Source organism: Tyto alba, unplaced genomic scaffold (genome assembly GCF_018691265.1).
Source record: "Tyto alba isolate M040663 unplaced genomic scaffold, T.alba_DEE_v4.0 Super-Scaffold_22, whole genome shotgun sequence".
NCBI classification, from domain to species: Eukaryota; Metazoa; Chordata; class Aves; order Strigiformes; family Tytonidae; genus Tyto; species Tyto alba.
Genome location: NW_024881296.1, coordinates 8,335,806 through 8,361,706, shown reverse-complemented (window position 1 = coordinate 8,361,706; position 25,901 = coordinate 8,335,806). Strand labels below are relative to the sequence as shown.

Below are 25,901 nucleotides of genomic sequence, written 5' to 3'. Positions count from 1 at the left end.
GTTATAAAATCAAAGTGTCCTAGTTGACATTTTCCACATTTATTCATCTCTGATGTGCTTCATAGTTCAGTCTCATAACTTAATTCAAACAATATAATTAAAATCTTGGGACCACAAAGACAAACAATCACAACAATAAGCAAGAAGCTATTTCAGTGTTGTGCTTCTGCTGCTATTACAGTGAATAACTTCATGCACTATTTGGCAGGCAGCATATAGTACTCTTTGATTCTGTGATATTGATTACAGAAATCAAGCACAGATATTTGGTAACACTGGTATATTCCAACCAAAGTAATGTGAATATGCAAATTCTTTGGCATGCTGATGGCTTATATCTTCAAGAACAGGCTCTGAGGGCATGTTTTACTGCCTGACATAAAACAGCAGCTCTCCCAAGGAGCACTCCAGTAAGGATCTTGGTGTCTTAGAGCCTTCCTTTGCCAAAGGTAATGTGCTTTCTTAGGTCCACTAATTTATTTGAGGAAAAAAAATAGTTACCATAGTCCTCCTTCCATGCCTTTGGTGGTGCTGCTGTCTCATCTGGGTCTCTGAGCCCCTTCATTTCCCACAGAGGGCACCCTTCGAACAATCTGTTCCAGTTTTAAATGATGCACAGAAACAATGGCAATAAGCCCTCTTGCTCTTCTTTCCCGACTCATTCACTGTTTTGGAGTACAAACCTGAGAGCATGCTCCATTTGACTATGTGTCAGGAAAGGTGTTGAAAACAAGAAAATACTTTTCACTATCTTTCTGACCCCAGCGGCATGTTTGATAGGTTATTCAGCTACTCTCAGAAATTACATGCATGTCATATTTATTTATTTAGTACTTCTAAAATGATAATGAGAATAGCATAACTGTTTATTCTATTTCTTTTGTTTCCTCTGTGTTTAATCAAACAGCTATATTTCATCCAACATACTTGCCAAGAAACAGGATAGTCCCAATGCCAATAAGGTAACTAAATCAATTTAACATTTTAATCTCATTACCTAGGATTGCAGCTTCTGCATTTTATAAGCACCTAAGTAAAAACAGATTTAACTTCAGAATTTATTGAACATTCATTTCGGTTGGTTTAAAATATAAGAGATAATGTTTATAGCAGCTTTTACATTTCTGGGAATAGCAATGACAATTCCTCCATACGGTTTTTACTTTTACCTGTACACCCTCCATCCTGCCCTCAGAAAGAAGAAAGTAAAAGTAGCAATAGGTTCTTTAGTTAAAGCCATAGAAAAATTGCAGGAATTTGCTCCATGCTTCATGTATTAACACTGCAATTATCTGAGATACTGCTGTTAAAGAACGTTGTGGTTTTTCCTTGTAAACACTTTTTTTTTCTTTTAATTTGTTCACATGGCCTTGGTGTCAGACTGATTTTAATAACTTAAGTTGGTGAAAAGTTGTTATGCCTCCTTCAGTTAACAGAAGTTAACTGCAGAAAAACATATACCAGATTACAGCAAGAGAACAGCTCAGTTTTTATGTGTATTTCAAAACAGCACAACCAAAAAATGGGTGTTTGCCATTTGTCCTCTTTACAGACTTCAATAATTACTTTACTGAGGGATTAAGTAATTTATACCATATGCTCCAGAAATAGCAACTCAAACATTATGGGAAAGTGAAAATAATCTACTGTGATCAAGAAAAGATGCAACTGCTTAGTGACAACATATGATTCACAAACCAACAGAGAAGGGAATATTTTCATGGAGTTCAAAAGCAGAAAATTATCTACGATTTCCCTTCACATCAGGGTCAGTCTTTATATAACCATCAGAATAAATAATTTTTAACTTTAATATCTCTTACATTATATTTGGAAAGCACAAAGGGAAGGTCAGGGAAACTGACCACACTCTTTAGCCTTTACCTAACAAAGAGAAGGTGATGCTGTAAACCAAGGTGAAAATATATGAGGCAGCCTTAGGAGCCTAAAATGTGTTTTCTTTTTCTCTCAAATCCTTTCTCTGGCTCTACTCTTGCCTCTGTCTACCTGCCAGCTCTGACATGCATCAGGCTCTTGCTGAGTGGGATAATTCATTAACCCAGACAAAAATTAACTTCTCTCCCCCAGGGCTAGTGAGCTAAATTCTTTCACAAAAAGGCCTAACAAGCATTATCACCAAAGCAAAATAGGTGTTGAAAGCAAATGGGTAGGAGAGGGAAAGGAGCTCAAGATATACGAGACAAAAATAATTTATGGCAATATAAAATACGTTACAGGCTTTAGCTTCTTGGCAAAAAAGTTTCAGGCATTTAAAGATTGAAGAAAATCTTGGATTACTTTTGTGAAGGTGTATGAGCAGCCAAGATTTAACGTTTCAAGAACAGACCCAAACTATTTTGTTTGTCCAGGGTCAAAAAAGAGTTTGATGGTATTGTGTGTGCTATGGTATTATTAACAGAATAGAAATATAGCCAAGATCAGAATTACAATTAAAGTACTGATCAATAATACAAAGAACATAGTAAATATCAAACCTGAAACAAAGTGATAAGACAGAACAAAGAAGAGCAACAGATGCCTATATAGCTCTTGTGCCTGAATAAAAGCCTGGCCCAATTCAGTGCTAGAGACGTATTAGAGTTCAAACCAGTTTTATATAAGAAGGTGCAAAAAACCCCCCAAGCCACACAAATCCTGTGTTTTTACACCACGTTAGCATTTTAACAGTAACTGGGGAAAGAAGCCATTAATGTAGGAAATTTCCACATCACATGGAGGCATTTAGATATTTAATAATTAGCAAAATCAACCATAAAGTTGAAAGCATAAAGAATTATCAACAGCTACCTTGCATTGCCATTTTTCAGGCTGTTTGTATCAACAACTGGCTGATACAGAAAAAGTTGCTCTTAGTGGGTACCTGAGCAGTCTGAGCTTAAAGGGAGAGGCGGAAGACAATCTCCTCAGGAAGGTCCTGAGATGATGCAATTTTCACTATAATTGATGGGGATAACATCAGCCTTTCAGGAAGCAGAGACAGATGTCCCATCCAAGGGCTGGCCACTCAAAGACAGGTGACAGCATTCATTTACATCCAAGCAAGCACAGAGTCAGAAAACAGATTGAAGTAAGGGGGAAATGCTGGAGACTGATGAGTATTTGCATTTCTCTTGATACACACTGCAAGAGCTAAAGCCCCAGGAAATGCACTAGTAACCTGATCAAATTAGAGCTTGTTGGTAATGGCAGGAAGATAAGGGGAACAGTTCTGTCTCAGAGACACTGACATTGAAACCAGCATCCCTTTTGTTTACCCACAGACATTTCCACTTGCAACTCAGATTTCTATTCCACAGCAATGCATCTCTTGTGAAGATCAGGAAAAAGCCCTACTCCCTGTGCTGTGGGAGGCATAGCAACAGAGCAGCACTTACACAACTAAACTAATTCTGCAGCCACGAGAACTCTCATGCTGCTTTAAGGAAGTGATTTTCCTAACATGTCTTAACCAGAGCCAATGTTGGAGAATATTGTTGAGGATGCAGTCTCATTTTATAGCACCAAATATAAAATCCACCTTGACAATGAAGCATCATGACCGGTGATGCTTAATACTTGAAGATGTTCTACCTGCTTAATAGATGAAGGGGAAAGATCCCAGCCTCTTCTGACTCCTGAATACATCAAGAAAAACCCTCAGAGGCCTCAGTTCGTCCTAACCAAAGTGAAGAGCAATGATACTCTGCTTCTGGCCCTTTTAAGATATACCTTCAGGGTGTGCTTTGAATACCTGTATCAAAAGCCTCGAAGGTAGAACAGTAAGTCTGTATGGTTTCTTGTTGGACCAGCTTTCTTTTCCCGGGATACTTTTCCCTTCTCATCCATTTGCAGTTCAAAGGGCCTACAGATAGAAAACTTCCAGTGTATTTACTCCTAAGTTAATGCAGGCACATTCTACAAGATATAGTATTAGAACAATACTAATTGTGTGAGTTGCCAGAATGACCCAAAGAAGTGACAACTTAGAAGTCTCAGATGGTAGAGAAGTTTTATACAAAAATAAAAGCTACCTCATTAAGCAAGTTTGATTACACAAAACTGTTTACATCCAGTAACTGAGCAGACATGAAATGGTACTGAGTGCACTTTGCATTGTATCCATCAGTTACAATATCCCAATAGGCACAAGGATATCTTTTACAGCAAACTAGGAGATTCTCCTGACAAGTTTTTCCAGTGCTCTCCCCCATTCAACATCAGCTGCAACAGCGCTTAGGAACTCCCAAGACATGGCACAAAACAGACATTATACTTTCCTGCAGATAGTATTTTCTCATAAAATATTAAAGATTTACAGGCTTACTACTAAGCACTGCAAGTAATGAAAAAGGAATTACAATTCACTGTCATTAACATTAAAGGAAAGACACCTTTCACCAACTTTAAGCTGTTCAGTCCTGGCAACCAGGTTCCTTCAGCAAAAAGGCTATTATTCAGTGCCTAACCACAGAGCAGACAGACTCCTCCTCAGCATGCAGATAAAAGGGATAGGCTATCATCCATAACTACATAACATCTGAGAGCATTCATCCTGAATTTCTTCATGCTTGATTACTTTCAGAAGAATCTTAAGGCTGCCCAGAGAAGATGTTACAGCAAACTTTCAGTTTTCTCAATGGGTTGAGACCATGCCTCTCCCTACTTTCCAGATACAGCAAATGAACACCTGCATAAAACTATCCTTTACCTGTCAGAAGCGAAGTACCTCTGGCCATTTTTTCCTGGGAGTATGCTTGAGCTAGCACCACCGCTGATAACACCAGCCCTACCTTTGATCCAAACCACTACCTCCCTACACCAAAGCAAAACTGCCAGGCAAAGAAGGAACAAACATCTCTGCTCAGGTTTTGTTCACCTTTGTATATATACATCTATATATAGATGAACAGAGGGTTTTGTCACTGATCAGCCCTCCCCCCTCAATCTCTCTCTCAGTTGCACTTCTATTTCAGTATGCCTGTGTACACAGTTTTAAAGCACTATTTAAGCAATTAACAAAACTGAAGTGGCATTATAGCTTGTAGAACAAGATACCGTACTTTGTTTTAGCAAAAAATTACAGAACTTGTCTCTCCAGAGACACCTATAGCAAGCCTCCAGATAGTAATTCAGAACAGGAATGCAGTATGAATTATGAATCAACTCCTGGAGAAGCCCCTCTCAGTTATAAGCAAAGATTCAAGAGACCTGTACCACTTACAGTGTACTAAAGCTACCTGGTGTGAATCCCATTCCATTTCTACTAGCAGCTTACTATGTTGCTATTTACAGGTACATGTATAAGCTCTAATGCATAGATTTAAGTCCCTGGCTGCAAAATATTTCAGTTTAAAAATCTAAAACCAGGCGATCAAAATTATTCACTGCAGAACTGGAATCAGCAGCAAATTTATGCTTTGCTGATGCCATAAAATCTTTTCTCTAAGGTACTTAGAAATCTTTATAAAGCTACAACTTCAGACTAAACATTAGTCTTATTTGCATATAAAACACTATCTTTCATAATTCACATTCCACTGAAAATATCCCCAGAAGCTGGACAGAATACTCACTTTGAACTTAGTAAGCTGATCCATCTGATCTTCACAAGCCTAACTTAGAAATACCACACAACAGTTTTATTTGCATTGTGGTTGCAAGTATCTTCTTTTGTAATTTAATCTTGTACATTTTGGTTTACTAGAGCATTGTTTGAAAATGCACAGTACACTCAGGTCAACCCGATTTAACTTAACACAGAATTTCAGCCAGAAACCTACAGTAGCCGGGTTAAAGATATGAGTTTTAGGCCTGAAATAATGCTGATGATTGTGTAAAGATGATCACATTTAAATACAAAATTTGTCTCAGTTCTAGTATATCTGCTTTAACAAAGTGATCCGTAAGTAGTTACAGTTAAGACTGTATAGATAATAGGGTATATATTTCAATATCAAATTAAAAATTGTTTTTAAGAGTAATTTCTGTAACATGGTCACAAGAGAAAAGTTTTAAGTGAGACTGATTATCACACCTCTCAGATAGTCTGGTTATTTTCCCATTTTCAAAAGAGTTTTAATTTACCCCCAGGAGTTAAATTTTTAATTTTCAGTTTCTTTGAACATTTTGCTCAGCTGTTCAACTAGTGCTACAAGCTCAGGGTTTCCCCCAAGTGATTCAATTTGTTTATAGGCTTCAGATTCAAGCTCTTTCAGTGTACTCCGAGTGTACTCAAAGGAACCCACATTTTCAAGGTAATGTACACAGTATTTTTTTATATCTATGTTCTCCGTCCTTTGACGTAAAATGTTTTGCACCTGAGTACTTTCAGGTCTTGACCAAATTGCATGAATGGTTGGGAATGAGAACTTGCCCTCAGTTAAGTCTTCACAGAAACTCTTGTTTTCACTATATTCTTTGGAGTGCAAGTTGGCATAATCATCTCTTATTTGAAAGAAGAGGCCAAGTGTGTTAAGAAGTGGCTTTAAGTCTTTTTTATAATTTGAGAACAGCTGCATGAGGCCTACAGCTAATCCAAAGAGACCACCTGTCTTTTGAAGTACCATAGCTTTATATTCAGCTTCTGTAGGACAGGTGTAAGTATCCCTCCAGTAAATATCCAAGCCTTGACCTTTATGGAGTTCCAGAAGTTGACGGGTAAAAACTTTAACAGCATCTGGATGATCGAGGGTTAAAACCTTCTCTAAGCCAAGGAAATACACATAATTAGCACAGTTGATTACAGATGGAATTCCATAGATACTGTGTGCCACTGGAAAGCCCCGTCGTAGCTTTGAGTTATCTTCAATATCGTCCACAAGTAGGCTTGCATTGTGCAACATCTCTGTCACTTCAATGATAACCTATTGCAAGAAAAGAAAGTTAGTAAGTCTCCCACCTTAATTTAAGGCCTTATTTAAAATGGATAAGGTTTTAAAGAATGATATTTTCTATGGCAGAGGTTCCCCTTTAGACTACTTGCTTTTACTATTAATACAGATTTATGATTCTCTTCATCAGACAGTTTGCTGTAAGTCCTAGATCATGTGGTCTGTCTTCTGTAATATTTTCAGATTCAAAGTGAACTTACTCCTTGAAGTGTTTCCACTTGCATGCTCCTCTTCATTGTTGCTACAGTTCTAAAATACACCATTGCCCAGGAGTCATGTAATAAATGTTACTAGAAACATGGAGGAGAAGCAAAGCAACACAATGTTGGGACAAGCTTAGATTCATTAACCTGGAATCTCATAAAGTCAGTTCTTGAGAGGGTCAGGTATCATCCATTAACACATTTGTCTTGTAAACCTTGTTTTGGTAAGTGGAGAGTTCATCTTTCTTTCCCTACACTTTGTGTAGTTATCTTCAGTACTGAGCTCTTAAAGGACAGACTATTTTCTCTGAAACATCATTTGGAAAATTCTTGGCAGAAACGGAATGGCTACAACTTCTTTTGGGAAGCTTCCTACACACTTACTACTTGTCAGTAGGTAGACCAGTATCATACACCACCTGAGGTACACAAACTGCTAAGAACATCAAGCTTGTAGCTGACTACATCTGACTAAAAATGAACCTTAACAATTCCAAAGCAGGACAATTCAACAAGAAATTTAGTTTTAACACTATATACTGTTTTTATTGCACAGCTGCTACACAAGGAACAGGTATAGTCAGCACCTGCTTAAATGGAAATAAATTCAAGCATGTGAAACTGCACACTGTAAAAACTCACTGCAAAATGCATCTGATTAAGATATGATTTTAAAGCTAATGAACCAATTACACTTGCAAGCTACAAACATTGCACTCAGTCAACACTCATCAAAACAACTGCTTCTAAAAAAACACTAAGGCCACCATTAAGTAATGGCAAGTACCTAATATTGACCTATTTGGTGCGTGCTGTAGGAAAAAGTAAGAGGAACTTCGCTGCAACCACTTTCTTGAATGGCAAGCCACCTAGTGTTCAATGACCACTGTCCCAAAGATTAAAACCCAAAACCCAGCAATCTAATTGTTTGTCCAAGATATGACTGCAAGAACAATCTACTTATGAAGCAGTAATGACTCATCTACCAGTTAAAAGTGAGCCCTACTTTGACCTCTGAAAGTATGTTGTTGCCAACTGACTTTAAATCAGAGGACAGAGTTGAAAAGTAAGGAAAAAAAAAGTTCAGACAGCAGAAAAAGTTTATTTTAGAAGACAGGAAGTAGCCTGAGGAAATGAAAAGACTGCTCTTCATAGTGAAAGCTGAAGAACCAGTAGAGAGTGTTATGCTTTCTCACAACCTCAGCCTATCTGATCAGTAGCTACTGCACTATCACTCCAACATGCAGATTTCTACCTCCTTACCTGCAATAGCTTGAAAATTTGCTTGTCCCCCTACTTGGCTATTTCAGTGCCTTCTTAGAAGAAAGTTAATCTGACAAACCCAGTGTTCTCTAATTCAACATGCTGAGTGCCTCAGTGCAGCATTAGATGGGTAAAGATGCAGTAAGAGGAAGGGTGGGGAGTGGGTGGGGGGAAGAGACCACTTGGCTGTGAAAAAAGTGAAATGGTGGCAGCCAATAGTAAAATCAACTACCAAGGAACAGTAGCCTCAACTATCATCTAAACAAGCTACATGAAGACAAATGATCTAAGGTAAAACAAGAAGTCCCATAATGAGTGCCAGAATTCAGATTTTTAATAAAAGAAATACAAATAACTGGATATGAATCAGGCTGCTAGACACCTGGGATGTCTTAAGATTACAAGAGATATCAGAAAGCTGACTCAAGGTGGTCCTCCAGACTTCAAACACTTTAAGTTATTATAATTAGTATGCACAAAAGCAGTAGTAATTGTGTCAGAATGCAGATTGAAAGATGACAGGGTCCTGGTTTTGTCCTCAAATGACCTGAAGAATAAAAATATTAAGTTCCATCACAACAGTTTAAGTGGTAAAGGAAACGTTAATGCATCCATTTTCTTCATAAAGATAACCAAAACAAGTGGTCTAAGTTTTTAATAATGGTTACATGATTGTCAGTTTAAAAGTGACAGGTAGAACTGGTAACTTCCATTCACAGAGAGGCACTGCAGCTTTAGTTTATGATAGCACATGAGAGAAGATGGACCCATACTGTCACAGGTGTTCAGGAAAACAGCAAGTGGCAACAGTCAGACTGCAGCCTAAGAAATCCCAGTTGGACAGAATGGAAGAGTTTGTTATGGAAGGGGTTCAGCACAGGAAGACAGGCCCTGAGAGGGTGCAGAATCTATACCCTCAGATTTTCAAAACTCAGCAAGGTCCCCAGAAGCCTAAAGTAGCTATGGAACAAGCCCTGCTTTAAGCATGGGGTTGTCCTAGATGACCTCCAGAGGCCTTGAATTCTGATTTATGATATTAGACTAAACCCACGCATACAATAGACAGGTTGCTATATAATACATTTTATTTGGGTGTGTAACTAAGCACAAAGGGTAAAATGTGTCTAGCTGGAAGCCAGAATAAATCTGGCTAAAAATTTATATTGACAGGTTGGAAAACAGAAGAGTTACCACATGAATGTAGCCTCTTCCTTCATTATTTAACTCACTTAAACCATTTTGCTACTTGAGGACTAGGAAGTAGCCTCCTCTCTTAAACCTCCCTAAAGAAGACTCCTCCACAAACTCTAAAGATCTGTCAACAATTAATGAAATTCACTAGGGACCAGCTGGGTAAATCTCATAAACCACAACTGGTTATTTTAATTCCTGACATTGTCTTGGACACAGGGAATCTATATGCTGTTTAGCAAAACTGTTAGTCTGACCATGAGGATGATTTTTCATTTGACAAGCCACAGCCAAAAATCCTGCACAGATTTGCCCAACAGAAAGCAAAGAGGAAGGAGGATTCCTAGTTTAATGCTTCTCATTAGAGTGTAAGGACTCTCAAGTGTATGATAAGAAGCCCACAGTTTTAGGTGTAGAACAAGAAGTGCTTTATAAAGTTGATTTAACTGCTGTCTTTAATATTCTATCACAGTTGTAGGATTTTATTTTCAAACACTGTGTAGTTTACAAGGCAACTGTCTGGCTTCTTTTATAAGTATTTTAAAACTCAGTGCTAATAACAGTTATGTTAAGTGGGTAACTGGTAGCTGCTTATCTACAACTTAAAAGGTTGAGCACACTTGGAAACAAGTAGCTATTCTACATAAGACAAGTCATGGAAGTAATTTCTTTAGTGTTACTGCAAAGCTCTGACTGTGATGTAAAGGTGTTTTCCCGAAAGTTTAATATATTTAGAAATCAGTGCATTTAAGATTTCTGATCACTTATGCTATGTAAGAGAATGATCTTTTATCAGTAGTCTTGGAAGAAAGATAACAACCCTTTAAAAATAATTAGCCAGTACCTGTATTTTATCTTGTGGAACATTCAGCCAGTGATTAAAGGCCTGTGACAGTCTGGTTCTCACTTGCTTACCTACAATAAAAATATTATAAGCGTTTACAAAAATCACATGAAGTTCATTATTAGGGCCAACAGTTTGTCTTAACAACTATAGCTGATTTAAGACCAGTAGACTGATCAGTGTGATCACTTGAAAGCGGAAAATATATCATATGTGTAACTTGTTTCCTCATTGTATAAACATCAAATATCAGCAGCTGTTTTAAACATTTCACCGTAGTATGCGAAGCACATATTTATGGGTCACCGTATTTAGTTGTAGCAGTTTAATTAGTAAGTGATCCTGAGTATGCTGGTAACCTGTACAGATCAGCTTACTACGTCTGAAAGTAAGCCCTAGTTTGCCAGGCATGTTGATTTTGTGTATGTAACAGATTAAGAAGTTTCAATTATGAATCATTATTAGTTGAAGATATGGATATTTGTTGATTATCTATTTCTCTCCATTTTTAGGTCTTTGTCCTGTAGTACTCTTCACCTCCTACTGACAACTTGTAAAAACAGGAAAGTGACATTTGATATCCTTACTAAATAACTCTTAACAAAAATCTGAACAGAACATTCTGAACAGAATAGAACTTTCAAAGAATTCAGACATTTATCTTATACCTGAGAATTCTACCTATGAATAATAGGATTTGTTCTGCTTTGGCTAAATCTAGTTTGGTGGAGCCAAGCAGTCGCCCTGTTTCACAGAATGAAAGACAAGATCAAAAGTCCAAGTTTGGTGTTAAAATAAGCATTACTATTAAATACAGATAAAATTAACTCTGAAGTTAACTTATGTGCCCATAAATTACTGATACCAGCTTTCTTTAATAAATTGCTAGGAGTCAATTCAGTGTCTACTAATGATCAATATGAAAGTCACCCCCCACCCACACTGAGACAATGCTGCTCTGAACTTTGAGAAGCTCAGCTATGAACAGTATCTCCGAATAACTGCAATACAGGTTTAGATGAACATCTCTGCATATGTAGCTTACATTAACAAGGCCACTGGAAAGACTTTTAAATAAACTTAAAAGCTGTGCAACCTACACAGTGGGTTCCATATGTCTCAAGATCTACTGAGTTTTAACTTAATGATTCGGCAATATTAAGTCCTCACATTGATGATGCCATCTTCCCCATAGCACCGAAGAAATTTCAATATTTGAATCTCTCCCTAAGGCTTCTCTATCACTGTGTGACCAGCACATACAGAACAAAATAATAAAAATGCGTAGATTCACTTGCAGTGATACACCCTCGAGAAACTGGACTGAGGATTTTTCCTTTTCTAATTAAGTCACCATCAGGTTAGCAATAGCTCTGTGGTTTGGGCTCTGCTGCAAGGGTGACAACTTCCCTCCCTCCCTGGCTCAGAGGGCTTCATGTTTTGCCTCAGTTCTCAAAGATTTCCACTGCTTCCTATCACCACCCTCTTTTGCTTTCCACTAGAAGAGACTAATGAAAAGGTGCATCGTCTTTCCTCCAACAGCTTTGTCCTCTGGCTCTGTCCTATGTGAAAGAGCACTCTTACCTGGACATACGCTGTCAGTGGCTTGTGTTCTCCATTTTTGTTTCCTGTGCTCAGTTTTAAACACTAATAGCTTTCTGCAGAAGGGAGGGACTGTTTTGTCTCACAAACAAACAGCAGAACAGTTATTTAAAACTCCTCATGTCAGGCTTGCTCTCTATCAGGAAAGTATGTACTTTCTGGTTCTAAATTATTTTTTTTTAAATACGTTTATTTAAATCAGTAATTTGCTGACTTAGAAGTTCACTATTTTAACACAGGTAACCAGAATTCAATTTTAAATACAAAACCAGAGTAGTACCCAAGAGTTTAAAAATCTCTTACATTCACTAAGCATCACCACTAATTCAAGTTAGACCTGCTTCTGACAACATCTACAGATATTAAGGATTTGAAACACTTCAAACACTGAGACTTCCCACCTTTTCCCCATGCAGCTAGATCAGATTTTAGGCAGATTGGTTCCCTGATCTGACTCACTACACGCTTGTGACAACCAATATTATGCAAGGGAGGGTCAAAATAACCTGCATCAGAGGTTCAATATTTTATTTAAAAATAATTGCATGAATTAACTGAGGAGAAATATTGCTAAAAAATATTAAGAATAACTGATACAAACATCTTCCAAACTGTATGGCTTGCCAGTTCCATAAAGAAAACTACTCAGAGATAACAACACATTAAGGAATTGTACCTTATCTTCAGCCGTTTATTCACTTCTAAATTCCCTTGATACAGACACCACCTACTTTTTTTTTTTTTTTTTACATTAGGCAACTAATTCTGTTTTTCTAAATGTGTTTCTTAGAAAATATGCTTATGGAATGCTGGATGTTCAGCAACAAGTGTTATTTCATCATGAGGAACATAACTACTAGCACATAGTCTAAATAGATTATTAACACGCACAATGGATTTAGCCACTTCAGTTCCTTAGTACATACAGCATTTAAAATTGTTAGACTTGTCTACCTTGACTAACAAGGCTGTCTAGACACTGACTATTAAAGGAAAAAACACCATCCATACAGCAAAGCATTCATCCCCCTCCATTTATTGGTGCAGATTTGCTTGTGTGAGCCCCTTTAAAGGAACATTATTGCTACATAAATGTTATTTTATCTTGTTCTGAAGCCAATCCTATCCAGTTTATGTGATATTACAGCAATTTTCTGTATGCATGTTTTATGCCTACAGCCATGCTATGATGGCAAAAAACCAAACCCCTCTAATACTGGTCTCAAAAGACTAGATGCAGAAGCTTCCATTCCTTGCTACACCTCTCCTCTCCCCAAACTAGCTGAAACGACAATCTAGGGACACTAGGACAAAATTAAAAGGAATAAAACTTAACACTGGCAGAATTACCCAGTTTCTTCACTGTCATGTGTCACTGCTCTGTTAATTAGTCTAAGCAGACTACTGTAAAACTGAGGAATATAGAGCTCTGACTTGAAAATTAGCAGCTCTACCTACTGTAAATTGCTATAGACATTACTGCACCAAACTTTGATAAAAGTTATGCTAAATGCATTCAGTTTAGTCTGCTTAAGATCCCAATACTACCCAATTCAAACAGCAACTATAGAAAACTTTTCTCCTTAGTAGTGCTGGGTGGGGAATGTGATAAAAAAATTCAGAACATACCAGATTCACTCTAATGAAATTCCTTCTACAGATAAGAATATAAACCCCTTATCTTTGAAACAAAGATCAAGTTAGATTGAAGATGTACTGAGGACAATCCCTCTCACCTCTTCAGACAGTTGAAATGCTTCTCTAAAAAAAGAAAAAAATCAGCCTGACTTGCTCTCAATAGACCAAATTGTTCTTGTGACAGGGTACAGACTTAAAACCCACAGACCTTCAGCTCTGGACAGGGTCTTGATTAGTATTTCTTCACTGTTGCTGCATTTAAGTGACCATAAATTATGTCCTTAGGGCAGCACCCCACTTACAGTAAGGGTACATAAAAGGGATAGAACAGCATGGGAAAGAGCAGAGGGACTATTAACCTAGCCCTCATTAGAGCCTCACTAAGCTAATTCAACTCATTACCCCAGCAGAAAACTGTCTGCTTTTTGCTAGGTTAGCTTTCTGCCAGCTTTATGTACTGAGTCAGCTTATGAAGTGGATCTGCCAGAGTTAGTACAGGGTAAGCACCAGATGCTAAGAGCCAGGGGAAAGGGGCATTGCCCTTCTAGAGAAAACAAGCTACTATATTACCTCAGCTATACTGTATACTTTCATGTTTAGCTTTGTTCTCTGATGGATTAGGGCTAAACGGATAAATTCCCCAAAAAGACCTCCCTACACAGCTACAAGAACACTACAGCCAGCATAAGTGAACTGCAGGAAGAGATGCAAAGGGATCAGGCATATATACTTCTAAATCTGGGCAGTCGCTTGTGTCCTGGTTTGAGCCTGGTCGGCAGCCAAACACCGCAGCTGGTCACCTACCCTTCCCCCTCCCCACCTGGGAATGGGGGAGGGAATTGGAGGGGTAAAAGGAGACTCGCAGGCTGAGATAGGAACAGTTTAATAATGGTAATAAAATGGAAACAATGACAACAACAGAAAATATAAACGGGCAATGCACAGTGCAATTGCTCACCTCCCACTGACCAATACCCAGCCCGTTCCCAGCCAGCAACCCCAAAATACCAAGATTCCACAATCACAATCCTGGGGGGAGAGAGAGAGAGAGCGCGCCCCTTCCCGACCACCCCACAGTGGGCATGACATCCCATGATACGGAATATTTTGTTGGCTAATTTGGGTCAGGTGCTCTGGCCGTGCTCCCTCCCTGCTCCCTGTGCCCCTGTGCACGGGCAGGACATGGGGAGTCGGAGAGTCCTTGAAGTCTCAGTAGTAGCTGAAAACATCAGTGTGCTATCAGCATTCTTCTCATACCAAACCCAAAGCTAAATCCAAACCACAGCACTCTTCTAGTTCCCAAAAAGGGATATTTACTCTATTTCAGCCCAAACCAGGACAACTTGTGACAGATTAAGGTCACTACAGAATCGTCTAGCTTAACTCCCTATTCAAAATGGGGTTAACCAGTCCAGGGTTGTGATCCTGATTTTTCCCTTGCTCCTTCTCGGGATCCTGAATGCCACCATCCCATGGCCACTGCAGCCAAGGCTGCCCCCCCCGTCTTCATGTCCTAACCAATTCTTTGTTGCTTCTAAGTGCAAGGTCCAGCATAATGCATTCCTTCATTAGCTCCTTGATCACCTGTGTTAGCAAGTGGTCATCAATGCATTCCAGAAACCTCCTGGGTTGCCTGTGCCCTGCTGTGTTGCTTCTTCTACCAGATACTGAGACAGCTGAGGTACCTCACAAGGACCAGGACCTGTAAATATGAAGCACCTCCCAGTTGTCTGAAGGCCTTATCTACTTCTTCCTGTTCAGGTGGTCTGTAGTACAGACCCGATATAGTGTCACCCCTATTGATCTGCTCTCTAATCTTAACCCATGAGCTCTCAACATGCTTGTCTGACCGAAGACAGAGCTGCATGCACTCGAGCTGCTGTCGCAGGTAAAAGACAACTCCCACTCCTTGCTATCCAAGACAGCCTTCCTAGGCCGTCCATACCCATAGCTGTATGAGCTATCCCACATCAGATAGTCCAATAAAACTGCAGCCCTGCAACTGAATGCAGACTTCTAACTCCTGTTTATTCCCGATGCTGCATGCACTTGTGTAGAGGCACTTCTGAGTAGCACCCAAACCTGCAGATTCCCCACAAAAAAGTGAGAGCTTCCCCCATCATGTTGTCCTGTTCATACTTCCTTGAGTTCATACACTTGGGACCTTCAGCTCTGCTATGTTAATTACAAGGTGTCTCTTGTCCACATCAGCCTACTCCCTTTGTCTGTCAAGTCATCATTTCCTTACTTGATTGCATATAGTCATTCCCCTCTATTATAACGTCTAGTTTAAGTCCCTTCTCACCAGGTTGCTCAGCCTGTTGGCAGAGACACTTTTGACCTGTGTCAGGTAGGTGGATGCTATCTTCTCCTGGTAGTCCCTGATCTACAATGGAAATCCCATGGTCATAAACCCCAAATCTCTATCAATATCAGCTATGCAACTAGTTGTTCATGGGAAGGATCTGTCTGTTCCTCTTGATGGTTAAGGGAAGGGGGTTGAGGATTGTGGAGAAAAGCCACCTGACTTCCTGTGCCCTTAGCCCTCATTCCAAAATCCACAGTCATGCCTGATAAGCTCCAGGCATCCCCTAGCTACACCCAGTGGTGCTCAAGTGGAAGAGTTACAGGGTTAAGTATTCTGAGAGTTAAACACACCTTGAGGGTCCCTCCATAACATCTGTGACCAGAGCTACTCAGAAGCAGCAAACCTCCCTAAGACAGAAGCCTCTGTCCCCTGCAGATCTACTATCATTTGTTTCTGCCACCAGGTGCCAGTCTGAGGCTTTGTGGTATACAGAGCTGCCAGCCATGTGTCTTCTTCCAGTATACTGAACTTAGCTGGCAATTGCACATCTGCTTGAGGAACAGGAATTTTTCTCCTGGCGTTAGAAGCCATCAGCTCCCTGCCTTCACCACTGCAGAGTATCCATTTCACATTCTGATACACACAGACTGTTCTTGCCCCTCCTTCAGTATATCTAGAGGTTTCAGGCTCTTGAACCTGCAAGGTCTTGCTCATTTCGTCATTTCCGATGCTATGCAGCCTGCTAACCCCCTTCTGCTGCTCATTTTCTTGGTGACACATTTTCCACCACTGCACACCTTTTAGGGGCAGGAACATCACTTTCTTCTGGTCCAGTGGGTGCCCCCAGGCAACCCTGCAGCTCAGAACACGGAGAGCTGCAGCCTCCCTCAGGAACCTGGCCCAAGTTGAGGCCTCTGATGTTGTGTAGTTGTGCCAGTGCTGGGGGGATGATGCCCTGTGGTGCTTACCTCCTTCACCAAGCTGGTCAAGTTCAACCCAGCAGAAAAAGATGAAAAACAAAATCCAGTTTTGCTTGCTGAACAAGCCCATGAAAGACTGCAGCCAAGATCAGATGGACATGAAAGGGAAGATGCAGAGTCATCAATGGGATCAGAATCTACCCTTTTCAATAGCAAGCTGTTGACCATATCATTTTTACTGCAACTGAAACTCCATATACTCCTCAGTGCTGCAAAACCAGATACTGCTGTTAACTCGGGAGATAAAAAATTCATCATGTGTGTGCATCAGCCCATTTTTGAGACAAACCACATTGGTATTTGTGAAACTTAGTCCTGTTTATTGTACTTTGTTTACAAGACTAAAGGACAGAATACTAGATTAAGTAGAACACTACTACGAATTCACATTGCAGCATTCTATTACAATGAGATTTTACAATAAAAGTTACTGTTTCATAATGTATGCTCTCTGTGCTAGGTTTGAATTGTGGGATTTTTTGGCAGTGGGGGAAGAGGCTACAGCAGTGGTCCCTGTGAAAACCTTCTCAAAAGCTCCCCCATTTCCAAGTCAGACCCACCTCTGGCCAGGACCAAGCTAATCAGCAATGATTAGCTGCACCTCTGTGAGAACTTATTTAGGAAGGAGAACCTGAGAGGGGTTGGGTCTTGTGAGGAAGAGTTGCAAGGAAGCCACCTATGCAAACATCAAAGTCAGGGGAAGGCAGAAGGATGTGTGTGTGGGGGGGTGTGCGCCAGAGCAGAGAGCCTTCCTGTATCCTGTGGTGAGACAGCATGGCCATCCCCTCTGCCACCCACAGAGGTCCACAATGGAGCAGAGACCAACCTGAAGGAGGAGCTCACGCCGGGACAGGCATCTGCGCTTAAAGGAAGCTGGGACTCTGAGGGGAGAAGTGGCCCCCACTGTCGTAGTTCAGTGCTGGGAGAACTGCAACATGTGGGGGTGACCCACGCCAGAGCAGCATGGGAAAAGCTGCATCCTGTTGGAAGGACTCACGCCGAAGAAGTTTCATGGAGCACTGTCTCCAGTGAGAGGGAGCCATGTAGAACAGGGGAGGAATGTGCAGCCTTCACCCCACCTCCTGAGAAGGAAGGAGCTGTGAGCTAACTCCCATCCCCTGCCCCACTGGGGGAGGAGGTAGAGAGATCGGGAGCAGAGCTGAGCCAGGGAAGAAGGGAGGTTAGGGGGAAGTGGTTTTGGGTTTCCTGATGCTTCTCCCTGTCCCACCTTGTCTGTTAAGTGTTGTCTTTGTTAGCATTTGAATTAAAGTGATGGTCTTCTTTCTTCCCCTAATGAGTCTGTCCTTTGCCTGTAACTGTAATGGGTGAGCATCTCTTCCTGTCTTCATCTGGATTCCTGAGCTTTTTATTTTATTTTCTCCTTCCCATTCCTGAGGGGAAAAGGGCAAGTGAAAGGCTGTGTGGTGCTTAGTTGCCCTCTGGGCTCAAACCAGGACATTCTCCCAAGCACTAAATTCGGCTATTGAAGGAATAAACATTAATCACCCTACTAGCAGTTAAAATAGCAACATAGCATAAAAACCACCTTAAGCCTAGTAGCTGCTCTATCCCGTTGAAGTCAACAAGTGCTTCTTGTATTGATGCATTAATCTTTAACAGTTATAAAAATTTGTGTTCTTACACCACAAACAACATTAGCAGGCACCTTTTTCTCCAAACAAGCTTAATACTGTTACACAATCCCTTTTTATGTAAACACAAGTTTGGTATGTATCTAAGTTCATTTAAGTTCACATAGGTTACTAAACTGTTTGGAGAGTTTGTTTTTTAACTAGTCTTAAAAGATAAGCAACTGGACTATTGTAGGGCCATAAGCGTACATATTTGACACTTAGCCAAGCTTTCTCCAAAGCCCCTCAGAACTCAAGCTGATTCAACACAAACAGCCCCTTGTCCCCACCCTTGTGCCAGCTCACTAACAAGACAAGAGAAAATTAACTAGGCAAGTTTTTAACAGGTTGGGTGATTGATACTACCTAATCATTTGGCTAGCAAGATGAGAACCGGCACAAATTAAGAAACAGGAGAATACTGCCAGAAGCACAAGGATGATGGAATGAAACTGCCTCTTTCAGCAAGAGCTTGTTAGATTAGCTCAGTTCTTGTTTGGGCTCCACCCTAATTATGAATAGCTAGCATATGCCCAATTTTTTCCCCTCACCAAGCACTGGCACTCATACTGATTCCAAGGTTCACATAAGCAACTGTCTCCTACTGATCTACACTTGGCAGAGTTGACGTTGGGCAAAGCCAGCGTTTCAAAAACAGTAAACATCCAGCTATATGATAGTGAACCCTCACTGCTCCACCTGTTACTCAGTACAACCTTCCCACAGGTACAGCACTTTTACCTGCCTAGTTCAAGAGAAGTCTTTCCTTTTGAATCATGCCACCATTTCTGCATAGAGAAGTGTATCTTGTCTCTCACCTTCGAAGCGTAAACTAAATTAATAAGAGATTGACATGCTGAAATGGACAATCAGATTTATGATACTTTAGCAGGAAAGGATATAAAATGCTTGCAGTGTCAGTAAGTGTAACATATAAGCCATCAGAATAGAGTGATCAGAGTTGAACTCACTCACAAAATATAGGAATTTAGCCACAGGAGTCAAGGTGGGAAGATTAAGTGTGTATATCCTAGATGCATCATTTAAAGTGAAAGCTAACTGAAGAGCTATGAGTCAAGCACTTTGGCCTATGAAAGCTTTCTGGCACTTTTTGCCTGTTGTATATTTCCTACAAGGAAGGTGAGCTTTGCTGGTATCTGCAATACCTTAAGAAATAGCCATAGTCGTAAAGATGCAGAGGTGTTACAATATACAGTGGTTATATGAGATAATCTAACCAAGCAAAAAGTACACTTAAAGATGGTGTTGGAAGAAAGTAAATTTCTTCATGACCAGCTCTTCAAAGGCCCTCTGGAATATCAGACTCATTCTCAAAGTAGTTCTCTAGCAAAACCACCACGCAGCTCAACATATGCAAATGGAATTACTGTGAAGAAACGGGAAACAAGTTTTCTGACATTAAAAAGGCATGTTGCTGCCAAATTCTTTCCTTTTCTTATTTTCCAACTCTAGTGGTAACTGCCAAATCAAATGAAATCACTAGTGTAGACAAGACAATACTGAATATTTGTACAGATTAATAATGGAACTCATTATACAGTGGTATAATAAATTAGGACTCACAGGGCCCACCCTGTGATATACAGGTCTTGTTACAGATGTGCAAAAGCCACTTAGTACTCTGCTTGTGATTCATTATGGTACTTGCCTAGACAGGAGGTCTTCTACCCTAGCCAGATAAAATTTTGGTCAGAATTATTTTCCTTAATATTTACCATATTTTGTATCTTCCTTAGCTCCACACCAGCATGCAATATAAGCTAGACAGTAGGCAATCATGCAGTAGTACCAATGACAAAGTAGTTCCACCACTATTTTTACAAAATTAGTCAGTTTTACAGCTTGTATGGTCTTCCTTACACTTTAGGTATACACATAAAAGCTGCAGCAAACAATCTGTTTTCAGTCAGAGGCTTCAGAGAGGCATATCCATACAGTAATTCTTTACCAAACTGCCTCCCAAATTCTGCCAAAATAGATACTGTTCAAGACTGAAAAATTCATTTGAAGGTGTTGCTAGTAACCCAATACCACACAAGGACCGGCTGATCCTCTGGCAAGTGAAACAATCCAGGGACAACCAAAACTGGCAAAAAGAACACCTGGCTTTTCACATACCAGGGATAAGAAACTATGCAAAAGAAACAGGCTATTTACAAAAAAAAAAAAAAAAAAAAGCACAAAACAAAACAAACACACAACCAGAGTCCAGTACAGCAAGCAGATAAAACTCCAGGATGATAATGCTTTGTTCTTTAAAAATGGGATCAAGTCTTCAGCATTTGCCCTTATCAGTTTTAAGAAGTAGCAAGTCAGCTACTCTGAAGAACAGAGTAGTTGAAATACTATTTACACTGCAACAGACTCAAGAGCTATTGTACCAATCTCACTAAAGGTTCTAACGAGGAAGAAAAGAACAAATATTGGGAAATGTTACTTTTAGTTACTCTTAAACCCACAAATCAAGAATGGATAAACTTCTTATCTTGTACTTCCTGAGACAAAAGTTGCTATAAAAACAATTTTGATATTTAAAACCAACATAGTACAAAGAAACTTGCCTGGTAGTTGAAGTAAATACTGATATGGCTCTAGGATTCTTCTAGATGTTTCATCCATCCCATCCATTTCTTTATTTCACAAGAGGTAGTTCACTGTTAAAGAAAGTGTTATTAACACTATTTAGATCAAAAATAAAGGAAGTAAAAAAAATAGATGCAAACAATTACTAAAAGGTCAGGTGACTCCAGGGTTGGTTGCAAATACTCCAATTTTGAACATGATACCTTCAGTTAATACTATCTTCACTACACAAAAAAGTTTTCAGGATGTCATTTAGAAAAGAATCAAGCATATGCACCAAATACAGTTTTCTTTCATTATTCATTAATAGTTTAAACCAAGCCCATGACTTTGTTTGCTCTTTCATATGTATTAGAGAGCTTAGATGATAAAGTATTTAAAACATTAGCATTCACAACAGTGAAACTCCACTGCAAGTCTTTAGAGAAGACACTTAGCGCGTACAAAACCTCATATGACTAATCTGATTAGACCTCCCTAAATGCTTTCCCCATACGAAAGGGGAGATGCCCAAGGGCAGAAAATACACCTTACACCAAGTCAACCTAAACAAGTTTAACACTAGCTTCAGCCTTGTGATAGAATTCTTCAGTCCTGTTTTAAAAGGCAGAACAGGAATATGCCATTTTCTTACCTCTGTTTAAGCAGACATCTTTACACACTTTCCCATACACTATATGCATCAGACTTATGATAAATCTTTTAGGATCCATTCCCTACATAGCTCAACAGTTTTCTATTGATTATGTTTCAGTTCACATACCTTTGCTCATCTATATCTGCATTTTTTCAAACTGTTTTCTATAATAGATCTTCTGTCCTTTCACCCCTAGCCTTCCTTGCTGCACTGCAGATGCAGCAGCTGAAAACAATTCTTCTAATGTCATTTTAAGACAGGAACTGCAGCAGTAGCATAAAGTCTTATGCTACTTCAGCATCATTTCTCAGCTACTTAGCTAGCAACCTGGAAAGGATGTACTTTTTGCCCCTGGAGGAGCCAAATAGTTATATAAATTACCCACAAAAATAACTATTTTAAAGTGATATTTAAGTACGGACTGGCGCATTTTTAATGTAGGTACATTAAGGGGAGTGGTTAACATAAGTGGATTAAACTATGTTCCACACTTGCTCAAAATAATCCAGCAACACTTTCCCATCAAAAATGCAGAAGATCAGCATTGAGATCACTGCTTCCACTTAAATTAGCTGGACAAAGCAGCAGTCCTCAACATTCATGACACTTCTGTTTCAGTATAGCTCCCATTTCCACCCTCCACACCCATAAGTATTTGTAGCAGTCCAAACTTGGGAATTGATCTGTATTAGTAACTATTTTCCAAGCTTAGGTGAGGATCAATTCCTTTATTTGCTTCACTGAATTTGCTAATCAAATGTATCAGTACTTGAGGGGCAAGGAAGACTAAGCAAACACAGTTGCCAACAAAATGCTCCTAAGACTGCACCTTTTGGTAAAGCTTTGCATAGTTTCTTGGCAGTAATGACACAATAAGCAGCACAACCTTTCCACCCTATCCCATGGCATGCCTGCACAACTAGCTGTCAGGCCACAAACTAAATCAGATTTGACACCCTTGACTCCCTATTTTGTTTTCAGCTTGTTGGTATGACTGAAAGAACAGGAACTGTTTTTAAGTCAGCACTGTCACTGAGAGTCAGCTGTCAAACTGTACCCTTACATATCAAGCATAAGTCTCAAAGGACTTCACTGAGGAATTGAAATAAAAAAGATTATCACAGTGCACCCTCAGATGTTTTAAGCAGAAAGAAGCTGGTACAGATGGATATAGGGACATACTATCAATTTAGAAACTCTCCTGTGACTATTATTTGTCAAGAAGTCACACAGATGGTTTAGAATTGAAAGTGCCTAGCAATACAACAGAGGTGGGAAGAGATGTTAGGGCTGGAATTGCTTCTCTGAAAAAGTTTCTACTTAAAAGTAAATACTAAAGATCTTCCCCTCCCCTCAGGGAATTAGGAGGTTTCTTGTATGCCTGTAGGACACCAAAACAATATTCAGAATCCCCCATTAATGTGAAATTAACTAGTATTACACAGCATCAAACTAAATATTTCCCTACTTTGGCACAAAACTAATAGTAGTCCACCTGAAATGCTGCCTAGCAGCAGAAAATTAGGCACTTTTCCCACAGCTGCCAAGATTATTTTTTTTGTGTTTTTTTTTTTTTTTTTTTTAGTAAAATGGAGGCAAAAAAGCTCTAATAGACAAAGAATGGATTGTAACTTAGCTTAAGTCACTATAGTTGAACTTTTGTAGACTGCTATGCTACCTCTAAACGAAGTGATAGGTCCACTAAGGGAAACAGTCTGATTATTCTGACAGATACATGTCTAACACAGCCACTAAAACAAGAACAGTGAGCAGAACCTCCCCCAAACTTAGACAAAGAAAGGGACACTTGATAAAGAAATACATAAATCAAGCTGCTTATAAAGGTCTGTAAGCAAGAACACCATGATTTGGGACTGCTTTTTACACAGTTACCACATTTGATACACTTGGGAAATGTTTGATATTAAGGGTTTCCTGCCTAGGTGACAGACCAATTTACTATGGAAGTTACACTGTCACAGAAAGTTTTCTCAGTGAAAACAGTTAGAGACCTCAGTCAGCACCTCCTAATGAAAAGTAAGATTGCCAGGAGTTAAACAATAAATGAAAGGGAATGCAGTCTTTTGTTAGTGAAAGTGCAAGAACTGATTACATGTATGCTTATGCAAAGAACTAAAGCAGTTAAGGCCATTTTGCCTTTTAAACCAGTTCACAGACTTGCTGCATTTCAATCCATGCATGACTCAGTTATTCTTGCCGTTATTTATCAGTATCCCCACACAGACATACAGAAGAGCACAGGCCATGCAATCACAAGAGAGCCCACAGAACTGCCTTTTGGACTGCAACAAACCTTTTCTCTAATGATCACTCAAGACATTAGCATAAGATGGTGACATGGGCTTCCATAAATTGGAACTACTCTAAAACTATACTTGAAGCTGTGATCTGTGTCTAGGAGCTTTCTAGAGAAGAGGTAAGTAGTATTAATTCTAGGTTGCACGTCAAGAAAAATTTTCACTTCGTAAGTTTGTAAAACAGCTTCTCACCCCATCCCTTCCATTTCATTCTGAAGAATATTCTCCCCCTCCTCCAAATTAGGGGCATATGATCACTGAAATAGTCCAGGTTAAATATACAGACGGTATTTTAGAAAACATCATCATCTCAGTGGCTCCAATCACAGTACATTTACACAGAAAATAGAGACCCACCAAAGAAGCAGAGCACTATAGTGCAAAAGGAATCATCCAGAAAGTTCCTAAATCAGCTCCATCACAGAATTTAGGCACCAAGACACTGGTTTCATTGTAACCAGTGAAAAAAAGAAAGCCCCAGATAGGGGGATGTAGGAGTGAGAAGGCATGTTTCAGCAGGAACACACAGAAACTGTTGTGAATGTGTATTGTTTCAAATAGGCTATCAAGGCTCTTAATCCAAATGTAATTTGGACAGGATGCTTGTCACCCTAGTCCGCATTGTCATTCTAATTATCAGAGTCCCCTCTACAGCCCTTCCTAGGCTGTTACTAAACAAAGCCTTATATTCAACTTTAGGGCAGGCAACTTCTCCCAGGTGAAAGGATAGTCACACACTTCACCCGCATGTACTGCTAAGTAAACAAGCAGCTTTCCGTAACTGCAACACTAACGCCAGAAAAGCAAGAACATACTGTTGCTGGAATTGTGCTTCGATTTTAACAGAATTTCCAGGTATAACTGAGCATGAACGCTACAGATACCAGACAACAATACCTGGGCTGTCAAAGCCCTCGCACTATGCTGTGACAGCACAGACTAGAAGGGTTTTTAAGCTGCAGGGTGACCCGAAGAGAGAAAACGAGCGGGCAGAAACCGTGCCTGCTTCTGAGATTAAACCCGACGTTTCCCAAAGAACATTAGGTTGTTGTCCTGCTTGCAGATGCCTAACCCCCGCCCGAAAGATCAGTGCCAAACCAGGGGAAAGGGGGATCGTTGTTCTGTGTTCAAACGTAAGAGATGTAAACTCGGCAGGGGCGGCAAAGACTCCCTAGCTGCTCCCACAGCCCAGAAGCAGGCATCCCAGCCCCGCCAGCGCCATTTTAGATAAAGCGAGACCGCGAGCCGGGGACTCCTCGCTCCCCCTCCCTGCCGTCCATCCCCATTTTCTACTCTGCGCTGCCGGTAGCCGAGCTCGGCCGCCGCGGAGGGAAGCGCCGCCCGCCCGGCGCAGCCCCAGCCCCCGGCCAGCCCGCCCCGGCGACGGCGCCGCTGCCCGCCGGCGCCGCCCAACGCTGACGGCGGCGGCCGCCGGCTCCGGCCCCCCCTTCCCGGCCCTCTTCCGGGCAGCCCGCCAGCCCCTCCTGGGCGGGGCGGCCGCGGGACCCGCAACACCCCCCCCCGCTCGCCGCTCCGCCGGGCTCGCCCTCGCCGCCCGTCCCCGCGCAACGCACCCCGCTCCCCCGCCGGGCAGCCTCGGCAGCGCCTCCCACCAGCAACAACCGGGCGGCCTCAGCGGCGACCGCCGCCGCTCACCTCACCGCCACCGCCAGCCGGAGCCGCGCCCCGGTCCCCCGAGCAGCCTCCGCTCCCGTAGTGGCGGCCGCGGCGGCTGGCGGAGAGAAGCGCCGCCCCCTTCCGCTCCGCCGGGCGCCACCTTCCCCTCTTGGGG

At 40.7% G+C, this 25,901-nt stretch overlaps 1 protein-coding gene across 5 annotated transcripts; it reads right to left on the bottom strand.

Moving 5' to 3' along the window:
* Positions 1–23: 23 nt before the first annotated feature.
* On the bottom strand, positions 24–25,901 carry GGPS1 (geranylgeranyl diphosphate synthase 1). 5 transcript variants are annotated; one of them, XR_006165581.1, is made up of 5 exons: positions 25,766–25,901; positions 21,133–21,225; positions 10,392–10,462; positions 4,709–6,863; positions 24–4,653 (listed from the first exon to the last, which is right to left on the bottom strand). XR_006165581.1 is itself a non-coding variant. In XM_042795855.1 (4 exons), the coding sequence occupies exons 2-4, from the start codon at positions 21,197–21,199 to the stop codon at positions 6,102–6,104; spliced, it is 900 nt and encodes a 299-aa protein (XP_042651789.1). In that variant the 5' UTR covers positions 21,200–21,225; positions 25,684–25,901; the 3' UTR covers positions 24–6,101. The 5 variants fall into 5 exon arrangements, 4 of the variants coding, with proteins under 4 accessions (XP_042651789.1, XP_042651788.1, XP_032864917.1 ...); XM_042795855.1 differs by having other exon boundaries at positions 24–6,863; positions 25,684–25,901; XM_042795854.1 differs by having other exon boundaries at positions 24–6,863.